Source organism: Ambystoma mexicanum, chromosome 14 (genome assembly GCF_040938575.1).
Source record: "Ambystoma mexicanum isolate Mex_15411 chromosome 14, UKY_AmexF1_1, whole genome shotgun sequence".
Lineage (NCBI taxonomy): Eukaryota > Metazoa > Chordata > Amphibia > Caudata > Ambystomatidae > Ambystoma > Ambystoma mexicanum.
Genome location: NC_090940.1, coordinates 392,078,459 through 392,097,178, shown reverse-complemented (window position 1 = coordinate 392,097,178; position 18,720 = coordinate 392,078,459). Strand labels below are relative to the sequence as shown.

The 18,720-nt window shown below is 42.5% G+C and overlaps 1 protein-coding gene across 1 annotated transcript in view; it reads right to left on the bottom strand.

The window, feature by feature from the left end:
- The window catches only part of LOC138527201 (natterin-3-like), a 101,695-nt gene extending 92,087 nt beyond the window's left edge, over window positions 1-9,608 (bottom strand). Inside the window, exon 1 of the mRNA XM_069638313.1 lies at window positions 9,522-9,608. Coding sequence (XP_069494414.1) covers window positions 9,522-9,608 — 87 coding nt within the window. The remainder of the gene's footprint in view (window positions 1-9,521) is intronic.
- Between the last annotated feature and the right edge of the window lie 9,112 nt (window positions 9,609-18,720).

Sequence of the window (18,720 nt, the reverse complement as noted above, 5' to 3'; positions counted from 1 at the left end):
AGGGGATACTCATTGGGTCTGACATTCAGATATTGAAGTCATTGATCAAGGATGTAACGCAATCAACAAAGCATACTGACTCCCATGCCACAGGATTCCAATATAAATTATCAATCACTAGCACACGGTTCATAGCCGGGTTTCTTTTCTCAAATTAGGTTATCAGTATTTGTATGTACGGGTCGGGGTTGTGCTCTTCTATCACTCTCAAACCAATCCCGTTCCTTATAATTGTTAAAAGGCCAGTTTAGGGCCTTCCCTTTAAGCCTTTTTAGCAGGATTACAGTAAAGGATAAATCCATCCAAAATAGGGGTATTACTGAGTCATGTTTCCTGAAGACACAAGATATAAAATTTCTCCAAATCAAAATTCACATTATTGAATAAGTGAACAAAACCTCTTGTATTCCAGGAACCTATGGTCACACCACCCTCGGGTTCCGGCTATTGGCATTACCATCTTTTATGGAGTGTTAATTCCTCCATCATCCAACCCCCAGAATCATCCTTCCCCAAATTTGATTTGGAATGCTGCTCTTCAGTTATCTTTCTTTGTGCCCCACAATAGGTCTGTGATCCTCTACCCGTGGCCTGTGGGCCTGGCAAGCGACTACATTGCTGGGAGCGTGGCCATGCCCCGGGCCACTCCGGACACGTCAAAGTCATGACTGGGCTTGTCCTGTGGCCAGGCACTGTGGCATCTTTACCTCATTATGAGTCCATGGACCACTGACTACTTAACCTCCTGTTCCTGCGCTTAGGTGCTCTCTGCAAACTCCTGCAAATGGCGCTATCAAGGCTTAGGGCAGGAAAGCAGAATGAACCCCAAGTGTTTCTGCTCAAATTGCCCATTCCCATTGCCCTGCTTGCAGGAATTTGCTGCAGCAATGCTGCGGCCATTTGCAGTCCAGGATTCACTTTGCCTGTTCAGCACATTGCCCACATTATTCAAACCAGTCTTCTTTTATGACATGTTAACTGGCATTCTATGAGGGGCTGGCAGGACCTCAAAAGCACAATCTCCTGAACCTTTTGGGTCTTCGTAAAGATGGGCTGGGGAGCAGCACTAGCTACAGGACTATTCAAGCAAAATAGGCTATGAGTGGTCTGGGGAACCTGGGGGATCCTCCATTTACCTTCTCCAGGTCTTCTTCACAAAGCGGGTGGTGGTCCCAGGCCCCATGACGTCCCCGGTCCCATCATCTAGCCTGAAGCAGGAGACTTCTTCACAGCTGTCACTACAGAAAATATGTGGATTGCTGCAGCAGATGTTTAAGGACCCAACATTAAACATTCAGTGGTCGCTCATGATGGCGCAAACGCAATCATTTATGTTCTGCCAGGACTTGTTAATTTTGCAATGCAGTGCCTCTTACCCAGTACTGGCATGCCACAATAGTGAAATAACCTATACAGCAGAAAGGAAATAGGGAAAACAAAGACTGCAGATCTGCCCTCATGTCCCACATGAACTTGGCACCCTAGCAGTACTCCAAAAAGTTGTCGCCAACATGGTTAACAAGGTCATTTGGCCCACCATCACACTGGAATCACGAGACTGCAGATACAGCATGCCATTACCCCATTTACTGCTGTAGGGTTCTTGCCAACTGATTTGCAGGGGCCAAGTTGTTCCTCCAAGTAAAGCCTCGCCTGCCAACATAGCACTGTAGCCAGTGTAATCACAGTCCACGATACCAATAATCCACCGCTTGTGCAACACAGACATTTAACACACTATATATAGATGCACTTTTCTGAAAAATCTTTTGTGGAACAAAAATATAACAGACCAAACATTGTTGGCAAAAAACACCCTGCGACACCAGGAAACAACAACAATCCAGAATGATAGCCAAGATCACACTCAGAAACAACACACACAATGTACAAAATGTGTTGTCAAACACTAATGCGCTTCACGGTTGTATAGCAAGGCGACAAGAGGATGTATGTTTTGCTTTCACACCAAATACAAAGTTACACACTGTGAGAAACCTGAAGGTGTCTCCCTTTCTAGTCCCCAGGGATCTGTCATACAGGTGGCCAGGACACGGCCATCGCTTTTGGATCCAGTTCCTCGTCATGGACCATTGAGGGATGGATGGGGGGGTCCTTGGGTAGTGGAAGTGGGACACCTACGGGTGGGACGCAGTATCCACATTCCTTAAACACCTTTTCCATATCCTACCATGTAGATTTCCAAAACACTGACCCCCCTTTCCGACACGAACACTTTCGCACAACACGAAAGACAACGCACTAGCACCCGAGCCATTTACCTGACATGTCCCAATACAAGGGTCAGGCAATTGACCAGAATCACACACAGCTGACGGCCCTTTCCTTTCCCCACATGGATAAATGGTGGAGCACAAGAGCACCCTACGGGCAAGGCAGACAGCGCAACATGAAAGCCAATTCTGTCCGACAGTTCAAGAGAAGGCGAAAGATGGCGAGAGTCGAGAGGAGACCAGGGGGAGAAGTGACCTTGCCCTTGTCGAAGGAGACCCGTAAAGCCTCAAGAGAAGGAATTGTGAGGCCAGGAACAATAGCCTGCGTGTGTTGCACCAGATGTCAACGGTACCCGGGTGCCTCCTTTGCTGACAGCCAAGCCGGGAGAGACGTATGACCCCATGGTACTGGCCTTGACTCCACAGACAAAAAAGCAAAGCTGCTCATCACAATCGGTGAGTCGAGGGGAGAACCGATAAAGAAACCAAACTGGGTTGAACAAAAGCAGCAAAAGGCTCATTGAACGTTAAATGGACAAAGAACTGTAATATGAGGAAAGAGGAAAGCCAGCCAAAAGGAAACAAACACCTTGTGGGTGTTCACTTGAGAAACGCTAGGCGATTACCCTGTTGTTGAACTACAGTAACCAGAAGGCCTTAAGAAAAGGTGAAAGGGGGTCAAACTGGTCATACAGGGGTCTAGTCAAATCCTCCGTACCGTCTAAAGTCTTTGACCGGCAGATGAATGGAAAACTAAGGGAAGTAAATTCTGCATGGCATGAAAAGCATACAAATTGTTTAAAGTTGGCCAGAGGAACCAGGAAGAGGGAGGTCGACCAGCAGGGGTGAACCCTGGAGATTTGTATAAAAGGACATTAAGATTCATGAAGGCGAGAGACATTGTAAAGCAAGGAGAAGAGAACTATCCAGCTTGTCATTTGGGGTCTGAGTCTGGCCAAGTAAGATCCAGGGGTGAAAAGTCTTCACCCGAAGTTCATTGAGAAAGAGACTGTTTATTTGATTAGTTGAAAATGATTGTGAGGGGTCTGCGCCCAGAATAGGTGTACCAGGGGTGAAGTCATCATCCATAGCCATACGTGAAACAGAACTTTTGTGTTTGTTTGTTGAAGCCATCAGGCCCATTAAGGCAAGAGACTTTTGTGAGGGAAAGACTTTAAAGCCATCAGGGACCCTCATAGCTGCAGCGGAACAGTCGGCTCGTGCTTGCAAAGCCTGAGTGTGTTTTGCACAGGAAATCCACATTGTCCCGTGCCGAAAACGTGGGGAAAGGAGACCCCAGGCAATCACATCATGACTTATTATTTAAGAACACTTCTTTCTTTATTGAAACCCTATCCCACACTTCTTTTGTATTTCGTGTAAGGATTGGCAATAGGTTTTTCTTAGTATATGCCCTTTTATTTTGACACAACGCCACTAGGACTGCCTTATTTTTATTTGATGGTTTAGCTCAGGCGTTATTCAACCCTGAATTAATAGTTCAATAAACACCCTTAAACTGTGATCACTTGTGTCTGTCTTTACTGTTGCCACCATCAGTTCCTTACAACACACACACACACAGCATCTGAGATTCTCCCTTTTTATTTCACAAGATGTTGGCCAAAAAGTTACTGGCGTTGGAATGTTCTGATTGATTAGGCAGTGGCACAGATAAATCAAAGGCATGTGAATTAAAGGATGAAAACCATAGAAAATTATTTACGTTGCAATCTCAGACTTCTGCCGTCTTCCTTCCTCTCCACCATACAAATGCTTTTCATGCCGGCGCAAATGCTGGAGATCCCTATGGGGTCCGCCGGCTTTATGCACCAGCATCAAGCAGGCTGACCCCATAGGGATCCATTGGTAAGCAGTGTTCACAATTTAAATGAAACCCTGCCCTTGTGAGCGCCTTTGGCCATGCAAACATGACAGGCAGCGTTTACTCACTTTGCACAGCGGAGTGTAAAAGTGCAGGGCAAAAGGCAACGTACACATGTTTACACTGCCTTTTGCCCTGCACTGTGCAAATGGTGAAAATATGGTGGTGGGGAGCTGCCTACGAGTATGCCGCCGTCAAATTACAATTTTTTTAAGATGAGCTCCTCTGTATTCTTCAATGAGAGAAAAGCAATCTTCCATACATTATACACAACTCTTACAAGCATACACATTGCAGGTTCATATCACACAAACAACACACACGCACTCTCTCTCTCTCTCTTTGGGCACTTAAATAAATAACTGACTTCCAATCTTTTTTTGTGCACAATCTATTTCAATGTAGTTTAACCATTTTAATGTGCGCCACTAGAATGTCATCTATACAAGGTGCCCTTTGAACACGACCCGCTCCTTTGCCAATTCTAGACACATTTTAAAGGACTTTGTTTTTTCTGGAAAGTGCTGATGCGAAGCAAAAGTTAATTTAAGTTAGAACAATTTTCCATATAATACAAAATGACCCTGTCATCGAGGAAATGAACTCGCCCGAGATTAAATAAGAGTTGAAGGTGTTATCCCATTCTTTCACTTTGCTTCCAGAAGATCCAATCGCCATTAGTTCTAATGGCCTGAGAATCTTGGCAAAGTATCCAGGGCAATAAAACACTGATAAACATGGGAGTTACTGGAACCCTGACCATTCCACAAGATAACGAAGTGCAGTTCAAAACATATTATAACCTCTTTTAATGCAGAGGACGTGCAATACTCGTTACTGCTGCCTATTTGATTGGATAATTCACTGCGACTTGTATCGTACAGAATATTTGAGCACAGGGTAAATAAATATACGGTTAAAGTTCTCACATAAACGGCTGGCCTGTGCAACCTTTAGCATCTAAACTTGACTACACAGCAAATAAGCCAGCAAATAAGTGGCTCAAAAGATACCTCTAAGCTGGGAAGTCATTCCACCAAAATGCCTGGGGCGGCGGAAGTGACATCACACGACCCTTGACATTTGATGACATCACAGGAAGTGATGTCATTTGACATCACAGGAAGCGATGGAACACGACCTTTCACCCCTTGACAAATCCGGAAGTGGCATCACATAGCATTGTTCCGAAAAACACTATGAAAAATATATATGGGTACCATATCACTGTAATTTGACATACATTTCATACAAGAATGGATCACCATATGCATCATTAATATCAGTGTCTATAGGCCCATATTACCAAATTACTGTGAATGCAAGCAGACGTCCAAGGCCAACTGATAATGATGTGTTATAACATAGCACTTACGCTTAAGCGCTTTATAAAGAACAAATATACATCCAATATCTCCCAACCTGTGTTTTTTACTCATTTATCAACCTCAGAAGGATGAAAGGCTGAGTTGGCCTTGCAGGGATTCGAATCTGCAGATCACACATACATCGGAGCATCGAGCGATCAACCCACTGAGCTATTTTACCGGCTATAGCTATTTTACCGGCTATCGTAAAATGGGCAATTACATGTGTCCTCAAAGTCAGAAAGCAAATTGCACTCTGTAGTGGATATCATTAAACTGGTAACATGAGATTTAAAAGCAGGCCAGGTCATCTGCAGGTCTGATGCAAAGTTGGCCACATGTCAAGCCTGCATGTATGTACTTTTCAGGCTTCATAGGTTGACAAAATACATACCATTGGAAGTTGCATTAACTGTGCATTAAAGAATTTAGATTAGCATGGCGAATGCAGTGCACTCACACGGCATCCCGTACTCTGGGCACTTTTTACCTTATACATGCAAACATACTGTACAGCATGCCAGGGAGATAAGAAAGATAGACACATTACAACAACGCATTAATTGTGGCACAATGAAATCAAGGCCCACGTAATGTGCTATGGTCAAACATTTCCACACTGTACACAAGCTTTGGGCACAAGGATTTTGTCAAGTGACTGAGCGAGGACACTAGGATGGAATGGCTTGTGATGACTGTAAAAGAGACAACGGCAGAAAAAAACATGCTCTAAATGCAACTTGCGAAAAGCAAAATACATAGTCCGACATGGATGATTATGCTACTCTAAATGCTTTTTGGACGGTTTTGTATGTACTGTGAATTTGAGGTGTTTAAGAACAGACTAAATCAGTGACTCACCCCCGAATTGTGCCTGAAATAAACCTTTAACGAGTCTAGCAAATATTGAATAAAATTCCAGAAAGCCATTGTTATTCATATTCTTTCTTATTTAGGGTCACTGCTCAAAGTGTTACACTTATGGAACCCCCTGTTTTGTTAAAGAGGCCAGAAAAAGAAAGCCAGCCACTCCAGAAACAGAGAGCCACATGGTACTGGGCACAGCCCAGGGGCATCCATAAAAAATAAAAAAATTAAAAAATAAAAATATATATATATATATATCATTTTAAATGTTTATTTAGGCCTAGCAAGGGCAACCACAGGGGTAGCAAGGGAGACCTCAGGGATTGCAGGTGCGACCCCTCGTGACCCCCAAATGACGTCCCTTCTCGTAAGCGTGTCTCTTCTTTCATTACTACTTGCTTAGGTTTATCATATTATTGTCACAAAAGAAGTTTGCGGTGGTGCGCAAAAGCTGCCACAAAATCCCTGGTTGTGATGCATTTTATTGGAGAAAACGAAGACAATCACATGCCCTCTCCTCGTGTCCAAGTGTCCCCTTTAACAGGCCATGCTTCTGAGGGTACCCATATTATTGGACCCTACTTCTCACAGCTAGGTTTGTGCTGTATAAAACCCAACACACCATGCAAGAGCTTTCGAAGACCCTTAGGCGTCGATATAAGAAGATGAGAGCACAATGCAAAAACCAAGACTGCAGCAACGGGGAATCTTTATTTTGCATAAAAAACAAACGTGCATCATGTACCCTCCTTGATCAGGGGAGGATCTACAGCATATAAAAGCTATGCAAAATATGCAGTCTCAACATAACGAGTCTTACATCAATAGCAATGCATATATACAATAAGCTTAGATAGTTTGAAGGAACCTGGCATTATTTGCAGTTTGAGAAGGAGGTGGAGAAGGAGGGACTGGAATGCACCATGGAGTGGGAGGTCCACCCACCCCAACTGCTAAGTCTGGCAAAGCTGCGACTTCTCCCCCTGTGCTCCCAATACACAGCGTCCCATAGGGGGCGGAAGTTCTCCAAGCTGGAGCTATAGGAGGCTCCTGCAAAATCTAGTCCACAGAGTGAGCTTAATGTCCGCTACAACTTTTGAAATACAAATTGCATAGGAGAATCATGAGGGTCAATTTGGAGTCAACATACTCGTAGCCGTTGACTTCTTCTCACCCACACCCACCCAGGGAGTGCCTTTTTTTCCCAACCTACACCCACATTTGCAGTGCCTGCTTTCTACTCACTCAAACCCACGCAGGTCCCACTGGCTTCTTTGGCACCACAGACATGAACCGCCATTCACCTTTGATGCCCGCATTGCGCATACTCCCTGCTCTCACTCTGTGTCTCTGAGGAATAAGACTGTTGTTCGCCTATTGCCTCTTACGCATTGAAAACCATTTGAGCATCAGTTATTAAGAAATGTAGGTGCTAGGGCACACACACTGTCACTTTGTTGTCAATGTCATCTTGTATTGTGAACATGATCTACCTATAGCTTTGTTTAGAACAAACCAAAGGGTTTTTAAGTGAATGTAAAGTTTGATTCATTAATCAATATAGAAAGAATAGCTCAGGTCCGGATTCTAGGCTAATCCCACGCTCTAGTTAATTTATTAAACTAATTTCAATTTTGATTTTCTATCAGTATATTGTGCAAACGATTACTTAAAACATATGAACAGTCACCAAGAATAATTCCTACCTGGTAGGGATGCAATGTATACTTGCATAACAAGCTCTTGCTGAACAAATATATATTTGATGACTTTTGAAGTAATCTTTACAAACACACAATTTCATTTTCATAAACTCATTCCACAATAATTCTGTGTGCTCCACTATCCAAAGGATACATAGTGTCCTTTGTTTACAATTCTTAATTCAATACAAGAGAGAACATTATTCCTATCTTAATGTACATGTTGTGAGTGGTCAGAAATATGAGGCGGACACAGTTGTGAAGATTTTTCAAAAGATGCAATTTTATTAACTCAAAAGTTTGGATAAACACCTCAGCATCCCTAACCTGCAAGGATTTCCCTGCCTAACATAAACTAAAGGAAACACTCATACAGCAACTCAATAAGGTAATATATGGCAGTTCAAATAAAACAAATATATCAGTTAAGCTCACAAACTGATTATAGTCTCTCCTTATAATCTGGGTGAATTCCCCTTCCCAGATTCAAGCAGGATTCTATTCAACAGTTCCAAAAGGATAAGGAAATCTTGTCTTTTCATGTCTTTTGGTTCCAACTTGAGAACAAAAAGTTCCAACTTGAATTCAACCAACAGTCCACAAATGTTCTACAAGAGCTCAAAACTATTTTCTTTTCATCATCAAGGTTTTCCTCTTTCCACTTGTAACAAAAGAGCTCAAAACAACTTTTTCTCATCAACATGGTTTTCCTCTTTCCACTTGTGACAAAAAGAGCTCAAAATAACTTCTGATAAATAAAGAATACTTCCATAGTTCATTAGCATCAACAAAAAGGTCTTTGTCAGAATATTTCTGCAACAGTTCAGAAAACACTTGTTTTGACAATATTAGATAATTCTGCAGAGGTTCACACAACACTTGCTTTATCAAAATTGTTTTGTCAGGATGTTTCTGTAACAGTTCACAAAAACATCTTAGTGGTTCTGCTACTTCTTCTTCAAGATCTTTAACTTTTAATGACTTGGACCTAGTACACCCACCTGCCGTGCCTACTACTACAAGGTTCTCTGCCCTGGTGCACTCTCCTGCCAGGACATAACAAACTACTAAGTACAAGTACTTCTGTGGTAAAGGTTATCTTCCTACAAGTTAGCAATATCTTTTGCTCCATAACCTCAAGTTTAAGTATTTCTTCTGGGAAAACAAGAAAAACATTGGTGCTGTTTGTTGCACACTTGTTATTGCCACACGCAATTCAGGATATGCTCCACTCCTCCTGAATACCTTCTATCAGAAGGGCAGCCCAACTGCCAATTTTGTTTCCCTAATTCTGTATTAACCAAATGGCGGAGTCGGGAAGCAGAGTAAGTCTGCATCAGTCCATATTGTGTTTTGGTCCAGAGGAGCTGCAGCGACATGCTTTTCTCCTTTCTCCTCTCCTGTGACTTTGTGTATTGTGGCTTTAAGTTTTGAGCCTTGGGTGTGTCTACAAAAGAGGAAGTACCGTGTGGAGCGTGGTACGGAGTCGGGAATCAGAGTCAGTCTGCGTCAGCCCACATTGTGTTTTTGTCCAGAGGAGCTGCAGCGACATGCTTTTCTCCTTTCTCCTCTCCTGTGACTTTGTGTACTGTGGCTTTAAGTTTTGAGCCTTGGGTGTGTCCACAAAAGATGAAGTACCGCACGGAGCGTGGCGCGGAGTCAGGAAGCAAAGTTAGTCTACGGCAGTCCACATTGTGTTTTTGTCCAGAGGAGCTGCAGAGACATGCTTTTCTCCTTTCTCCTCTCCTGTGACTTTGTTTACTGTGGCTTTAAGTTTTTAGCCTTGGGTGTGTCTACAAAAGAGGAAGTACAGCGCGGAGCGTGGCGCAGAGTTGGGAAGCAGAGTCAGTCTGCGTCAGTCCACGTCGGACTGTCGCAGGTCTGCAGGAGAAATGACCGCAAATACGGGTCATGCAGGTCCTGTTACAAGGCGCAAAACCTTACAACAGCGTCGCATGCAAAACCCATGGACTGCTCTGGAGGCTACCACAGCTCCAAAATCTTTGAAGGTAAGCGTTTCGCCGCTGGCAACAACAATATCAGACACATTAGATCCATTGCTTGTCCCTGTGCCTGGCCTCGCGGCTGCTCTTGCGATCGCCGCTGTGGCCGTTGGCATGGCCCCCCTGCCGGTGGAGATGGCCATGGTTCTCTGTGGCCTTGTAATCACCCGGATCAGGAAGCAGAGGCTGGTTTGTTCATTGATGTTGATGTTGATGTTGATGTCGCGGCAGATCCCGTTGTGGTGTCAACTCAGAACGCTGATGTTTTTCAATATACTGGACTACTAACGTTAAATGACCTGCCCCCTGCACCTCATAGAACGACACCATTAATCAATGCAGCACAAATGGGCTCAAACTTTAATTCTTATGAAACTGCAGATGTATTCTTTTCACCATTTGACTTCACCGACGCTGAGTTAATGGAAGCATCCCAGTTTGAAGAGACAAATCAGATCCAGCACAAACCTATAGTTCTTGTTACACCTGTAACCTTTGAAATGTTGCCAGAGCGTTGTCTTGATGCAGATGCTGCAGCTGACAAAGCTTTTAGGACCCAGAAGAAGGTGGAAGCACGCAACTTAAACTTACTTGCGAGAGACAGTGACACATTGTCCAAAAAAAGAAAAAAAATGACGATCCAAAAGTAAACCAACAAATGATTTCTGTGGATGATGAGCTGATGCTTTTCATTCAAATTGCGAACGCCTCCAAGGAGGAGTGGAAATCAAGTAAGAAGAAATCTCTTGAGTCGACCTATAATTGCAGTATCCACTCTGGTAATCAGAGAGCAGCACCACGACTTAAAAGAAATCTAAACATACCTATAGCGACTGGGGACATCCTCTTACCTCCTTCAAATGAAGAGCCCAGTCAAGTTACTGCAGATGAAGCCACACAGCAGGTTCCGCATCATAAGTCGAGTATGCAACAACATAGAAAGGCCTCCTCTAGCACACCAAGAAATGTAGGCACACGGTTGAGATCTACTCATTCACTTAGAGAGTCAACTGCTGTGCCAACAGCAAATGCATCTTTAATTGGTGATTCCCACTCAGACACTGTAAACCGTACGCATTCAGGTGAGGATAAGCATTCTGGGCCTAGATCAAAACCAAGCCTCTCTTCTGCAGCAGCCATGCAGATCTATAATAATGTCCTGGTGGCCTCATCAACCGCTTTGCTTCATTTCTTAAAGATGTATGAATCCTTGCATGAAGCATTCAGGGACCAGTCATCGATAATAATAAGTCTAAAAGAAAAGATGGAAAAATTTGAATCCTTGACCACGTTTCTTCAAACCCAATTATTACGTGAAGCGGATCAAACAGTACGCTGGAAAGAGGGGTTGAGCGATCTCGCTGCTCGACATCATTGTCAGAACGACACCTTGTCTGACGGTCTGCTAGAAGCCGTCAAATGGATGCGTCACTCCCCCTTTATGATGTCGCAGAAGGCGGACCATATGTCAGACTTATTACTAAAAACTGCTGCACCTATAGGAGCTCCGTTATCTCAGACACAACGGCATGCCCTACATCCTAGTGATACCCTTGAGAAGACAAAGCCCTCGACAAGTACAGAAATTAAAACTGTGAATTCAATCAGAGCTTCTGGTGAAAACGTTCCACGAGTTGTCTTACAATTGGAGGGTAAGCAACTAAACTCCGAAACCTCAACAGGTAACAGTGAAAACAAAACATCTATCGAAAAAGAACCAACTATGGATATACTTGAACAGGCCACAAAGCCAATTCAACAAAACAACTGTAAAACTATCAGTTTTACTTTGGCAAGCTGGTCTCTTTTGTTATATTTTAGGGAGCAGCCAACCCTATTGCTCTAAACTCAAAGGCTGGCCCTGAAATTACCACACAAACATTTAATTTACAGGGACCGTCTTCAATAAAAGGAGCAAAAGGCACCAAATGAGCACAAGGAGCAACGAAACAAAGGAAGTACATCAGAAATATAGCTCCTCTAACGAAATCTGGGCTGTTCTGTAGAAATGAGACGATCGTTCCTTGCAATCCAATAGTTAGTCAATCTGAGGAAAAGTTGATACCCTGCTCAGGCCGTTCAATTCCCCCTCCAAATAAACGGCGAAGAGAAGAATCTGAAATTGAAAAGTATGTGAGTGGGTCACCTGGGTCAGCCATTAATTTATGTGATCTATCGACCTATTCTGATGAAGAAAAACCATGCAATGAATCTCCTGATCAATTAGCGGCCCGACCTCCTGTGGCAAATGATGCTGTACCAGATGGCCCACTGAGTATTGTAAAACTGGCTGTGCATTGTGACAAGTACTTGGCTGGAAAGATTGAAGTGCATGATCGTAACTCTCACATGACTTCAAACCTGAATCCAAAACAAACTACAATTCAAAAAAATAAGCAGACTCACTATTCCTCTTGTGTTCATCTGAATTCAAGTTCTAGAACGGTGACACAAATCTGCAAATTGAGATTACAAAATCTTCACTTAGACGACTGTGAAATTAATCTAAATCGTCATAATGTGATGAAATTATTCAATTGTATTCCTTCACTTCGTACAATCATGCCTGATGACATTAAAATAGTTGAGTATGCGACTGAGAAATGTTGCGATCAAGTTCTCTTACACATTGTTTCAGCCTCGGTCCGAAATACCATTTTGAAAGCTTCAGAAGAACTGTTAGGGCCTCATTATAACTCAGGTGGTCCGGAAATAACGGTGGCGGTAAACCCGCCGCCACCGTTGTTTCCGGACCGCCTGATCCCGACTCCTGCAGGCGGGAGGTGATGTTCCCACCAGGTCAGACCTGGCGGGAACATCACCTCCCACCTGCAGGCGGACGAGGAAACACCGGCAGCATTACGAGATGCTGCCGGTGTTTCTATGATCCCCATTCTCATCGAGTCCCATAGGACTCAATGGGAATGGGGATTAACACCATTCCGTCTCCCTGATTCCCGGAAAACGGAGTTGTAATGCCCCGGTAATTCCGGGAATCACGTAGGCGGAATGGTAAGACGAGTCCGGCGGTAACCAGGCGGTTTTACTGCTGCGGTTACCGACGGACTCGTAATGAGGCCCTTAGTCTTTGGATTTGATATAACTCTTGAACCAACTTCCATAAGAACTAGTGTGGCAGACTTGAGTCCAAGGACTGAGATTCAGGAAACCCATGTACAAAGACGTGCTGATGTACGAAACGCTATGACAATCCCATCCTCTATGCGACACTGTGATGACAATTCTTTCAAGAGATTCGCAAATTTGGAAGCCAAATTGAATAAACTATCGGCTCAACACTAGCCATGACAGGAAGCGTGTGAGTGCTGTGTGAATTTTTATCCTGGAACACACGAGGGTTCACTCACTTATTTAACAACTTTGACGCTGTGTTGGAAAACGTCTTTGTAATTTGTCTTCAGGAGACCTGGTTAAGTGAGGCACCATCAAGGGATGGCTATGACACTTTATTAAATCCAGCCATTAAAAACCCATTTGGAAGACCTTCTTCGGGTATCCTGATGTTAATAGAAATCAACGCATCGTGGTCAATTGTGGACTCATTTAGTCCTAATCCTTTCATCCAAGGTGTTCTGCTTCGTACAAACGATGCAAACATCTTAATAAGGAAGCATTTGCTTATAATAAATGGGTATTGGAACCCTGAAAAAATCAGCACCAGGATGTTTCTGAACACAATTACACAGCACATTGATAAGGCTCTAACTACTTACATGAATCTTTCGATCATTTGCTGTGGAGACCTAAATTGTACATGGTTTAAAATCGACCATGAAAGCCAATCATTCACACCATTGCCAGGTGATGAGGTAACTGCAAGGGGACAGATGTGGAGACTTGCACTCCAAAATCGTAACTGTAAAATAGTTAATGGAAACGTGAAAGGAGACCAACCGCCTCACGCAACCTGGTCAAATTCAAAATCACGGTCAATCATAGATTATTTTTGGGTATCTCACAATCTATTTGAACAAGAAATCACACTTACAGTATGTGAAATGACAAATAGTGACCATGATCTCCTTCGACTCTCCTGTATGATTGAATGGACTCAGTGCACAAAGAAATACGATACTCCATTATTGGTCAATGCAGGAGGTTATCATCTTTGGATCAACGGTCCTCAAATTCAAACCTTGAGTCAGCGAATATTTAATCAGAATGTAGCCCTGTCGGTTGACTACGCTCCGCTACTCTCAGACTTCATCACCGTCAAAGCATCTGAGTGAGTGATGGGCATAACGCATAAACATCTATCAACTATGATCCTTACAAATGCTAAGAGAATGATGTGACGAGATATTAGATCACTGAAAAAGTCTAAGAATATTAACACTTGTGGGATAGACATTAATTCCGCAATTCAATCACGACGGCAAGCGTACAGGAATTGGTTGAAATCCCAAAAAATAATAATTGAACAGGATAAAGCCAAAGCCTTAATGAAACATCTGGTATCCAAGAATTCTCTGGAATTTTGGGCAATCCTGAATACAGGAAACTCACGACATTCAGCGTCCTTGTCAAATGAAATTGAAGCTGTCAAATGGGAAGCCCATTTTGTGAATATCTACAGCAAACCTTTGAGTGAACCGACGATAGAGTTAGAAAATTATCTAACTACTTGAGACTTGCAAATTTTCTTTGGATGATATTGAAACCGCAATACTTGGCCTGAAAAATTCTCACGCTGCTGGCCCAGACATGATTTCAAATATGATGCTGAAAGAAAATGATGTTCAATGGGCAGCCTTCATCGAAACACTATTCTCGTTACTATCCTCTTCAATGCAGATTCCTGAGTCTTGGCATGAAGCTATCATAGTGCCAATATATAAGAAAGGCAATCGGGCAGAACCTAACAACTATCGCCCAATTGCCCTGTTGGATACGGTCAGAAAATGTTTTGCCTCCTTCCTTGAACAAAGATTAGTTCTGTGGGCCAGCTGAGAACAGATTGGTGACATCCGACAAACTGGTTTCACACATGGGGTCGGTGTGGAAGTCAATCTTTTGATATTGAATATATTAAAACTTGAAACTTTAAAGGCAAAAAAAAAAAAATAATTTGGCATTTATTGACTTGCGTGGTGCTTTTGACAGTATAAATCGTGGAAAGTCATGGCAGAAAATGTTGAATTGGAACTGCCCTCAAAACTTAATTGAACCACTAAAAGCCTTACACTCTGACACAGTCATTTGGATACGCTTAAACAATCAGGGCGAGTTATCAAAGAAAATATCAACAAAAAAAGGTGTGAAACAGGGATGCCCCCTTGCTGCCGAACTGTTAAAATTATTCATCCGATTTACCAAAACATCGAGAACAAATCCGTTGCTTTCCTCCAAAACTAAATAACATCGAAATTGGATGTATAATTTATGCCGACGATCTTGTCTTAATGGATTTGACGCAGATTGGCCTACAACGGCTATTAAGTAACTTACAAGAGTATTTGTGTCTGAATGACTTGGAATTAAATACTGAAAAGACCAAGATCATGACCAATGGGGCATTTGGTACTAAAAAGCAGAAAGCCTTCAGGTGGAAAATCAATGGTATTCCACTAAGTTTGGTCAACTCTATTAGATATCTGGGCATAATGTTTAATACATCATAAATTAACATAATTGGAATCTGGACCTTGTAAATCTGATGACTCAACTCAGTATTCAAGGAACAATGATAAATAAGAACTATGGGAAATTTACTCTTGCCCCGGTTCTTATTTTCTACTTGCAAAAAGTAGTTCCTGCAATTACCTTCGGGTCTGAAACTGGGTGGAACATGGATGCACAGTTTTGGCAGAAGCTAGAAGGTCTATTCTGGCGTCGGGTACTGAAGCTATCCTCTTACATCTCGATTACATCGCTACGATATGAGCTATCGTTGAATTCCTTGTACGTATGCGTCATGTGGAAATCCTTGATGGCGATGTGCAAGATGAACTTGAATCCCTCAATTCCGGCATATCAAATATTCTCATCTGAAACAGGAAGTGGGATGTCAGGCCTGTTAGAAGATTGGCGACAGCTTTTGGAAGAAACTTTATTAAACGCCGACTTAAAACTAATACTTGATAACACAACCACAATGTGTAAAAAAGAAGTTTAAATCCTGGTGTTGGATTCAGAATCAGAAATTGCGACAAAAGATGTCATACACTTTGAAATCAGGCATTGGAGCTCATAAATTAAACGTCCAGTGTCGATATCTAACAAATTGCCAGTCACGACATCATCGCGAGCAATTTTTGAGGCTACGTTTAAATGCGCTGAAGACTAAGGAGATGCTATGGCTTTGTCATAACAATGAATTAAATGACAATCTCTGTCGATTCTGTAAAATTGAAATCGAAACAGAACATCTACTTGCAGGCTAGTCTGTGATTATTGCACTGCGGATGCGCCACCTTGGGGGATTTATCCCTGCTGACATGAACAATCATAATTGGTGGTCACATGCTTCCGCGGGACATAATGTCAAACTGAGATGTGCTGTTGTGGATTTAATGGATTCACTACAGTTGAATGAAAAAACTGTCACATAATGAAATTATTGGAAAAGTAGTTGCAAAGGACAAAAGGTTGCCCTTGTGGTTTCTTTAGGCTTTGTAGCTCTGTTTGGAAAGTTGGAATATAGTGATCTGTTAGTTGTAACAAAAGTTCAGTGTCCTTGCTGCTTGCATTAAGGGCGCATTGATCTGAAGTTTCAATAAAAATAAATTAAAAAATAAAATTAACCAAATGCTGACAATAGTTTTCTCTCACACTTCTTTGGCTTTGGCAATGTGGGTTTAAGCCAGTTCCTCATGCCATCAACAAAACATAACCTCATGTCATCCCGAGGTACTATTACGATAGAATACATCTTTGAAATGAGTCCCTCAATGAGTCCCTCAATTTGGCTAGAGGAGAATATCAGGGTTTCAACTGTGTTAAGGGCCTATTTATTTCTGAACCTATGTTCCTTTTGAGAAGTCAGTGTTGAATCTGAAAAGAAACAGAGAGGACATTGATGAATCTGGACTTCAACAGACATGTGAGAAGCACATGTACAGCCTCCCATGTTCCATGCATCAAATCCCCTTATTGCATATGCCATGCTGGATTGCAGATTGTCGTGTATCTGTGCAGTTGGTCCAGGAAATGTAATTGAAAACTTTTTAAATCCTATTCTGCCCATATTCACACTGAAATTCTTATAGCTGGTGATTCAGCCACTGTCAAAGGCCTGTCTTTCTTGTCTTTCTTGGGGAGTCTTGGGGAGTCACAACACATGTTGGAGAGGGCACCCATCATCCTATCCTCCAAGTGTTTCCATTGAATGTTTATCTTCAGTTCAGCAAATAGTTGAATATCCTAAATTGTGCTGCCTGAAAGTGTTTCATGAGATCAAGGCATGCCAATCCCCCGGACATCCGTCGGAGGAGGATGATTCACTTTGCGACTCTCAGCCTGGCATCTTTCAAAATAAGTCTCTTAATATTCCTTTGCAGAGCCTCAAGTGCTTTTTCAAGAACCAATATAGATGGGGTCTGGAAGACGTATAGACGTTGCATTAGGATGCTCATCTTTATTGAGATTATTCTGCCAACGAGGCAGCTATTAGCCTCTAAGATCATAACTGGTCTTACATTTCTATGAAAAAGGGCTGGGTAATTTGCAGTATAGAGCTCCAAAGCCCTTTTTGTTAGGTCAATACCTAAATATTGTAATGATGTATTCACTATTTTAAATGAGGATTGTCTTGCACCTCCCTCTCTTGGCTGCCAGGAGTGTCCAAAAAGAGGATCTCTGTCATTCAAATTAATTTTAAATCTGGAAGCTTTCTTGAAGTCTCCCAATTACACCATTGGGAACGGGTTTGAAAAACAGGATAGGATGGAGTCGGCAAAATATCATCTGCAAAGAGGGAAGCCTGCTATTCTTCCTCTACATATTCTATTCCCAAAATGTTTCTGCTTTCTCTAGTTGCTTGCGCCAAAGGCTCGACTGCCAGCACAAATAACAGTGGTAAAAATGGCCGCCAACAACGGTGCCCCTTGTTAAAGAAATGTGGTTTTACAAGTGACCATTCATCATAATTCTCACTGTGGGTTCACTATATAGAGTTAGACTGCTTTTATAAAATCATCTCCAACCCTGCCCCGTTTAGCATCTCCATAACGAAGTTTCACTCCACCTGATCAAACATCTTCTCTGCATCAAGTTACAGAAGTGATGTTGGAGGTCTACATACTCCTGCTACACCAATTATACCCATCACATTTTGCACATTGTCAGAGGCCTGCCTTCCTAAAATCAAACCACATTGGTCTTTCTTAATTACGCTTGGGAGAAAGGACTGTAATCTGTTGGCCAATAGAATATGATTTATTGACTACTAAATTTAGTAGGGCGATGTGTCTGTAAGAGCGCAGTGAAGTGTCCTTCCTGATTTAGGCAATGTGCTTATCGTTGCTTCACCCACCCTCTCTGTAATTTGCCCCCAGGATTTGATATGTCTGAAGAGGCTAGATAATGAGCCCAATGGATTTCTCAGAAATGTCTTAAAAAACAAATGAATTAACCCATCCAGGCCTGGAGCTTCATTGCATTTGAGAGCCTTTAGTGACATGTATAATCTCTGCCTTAGAA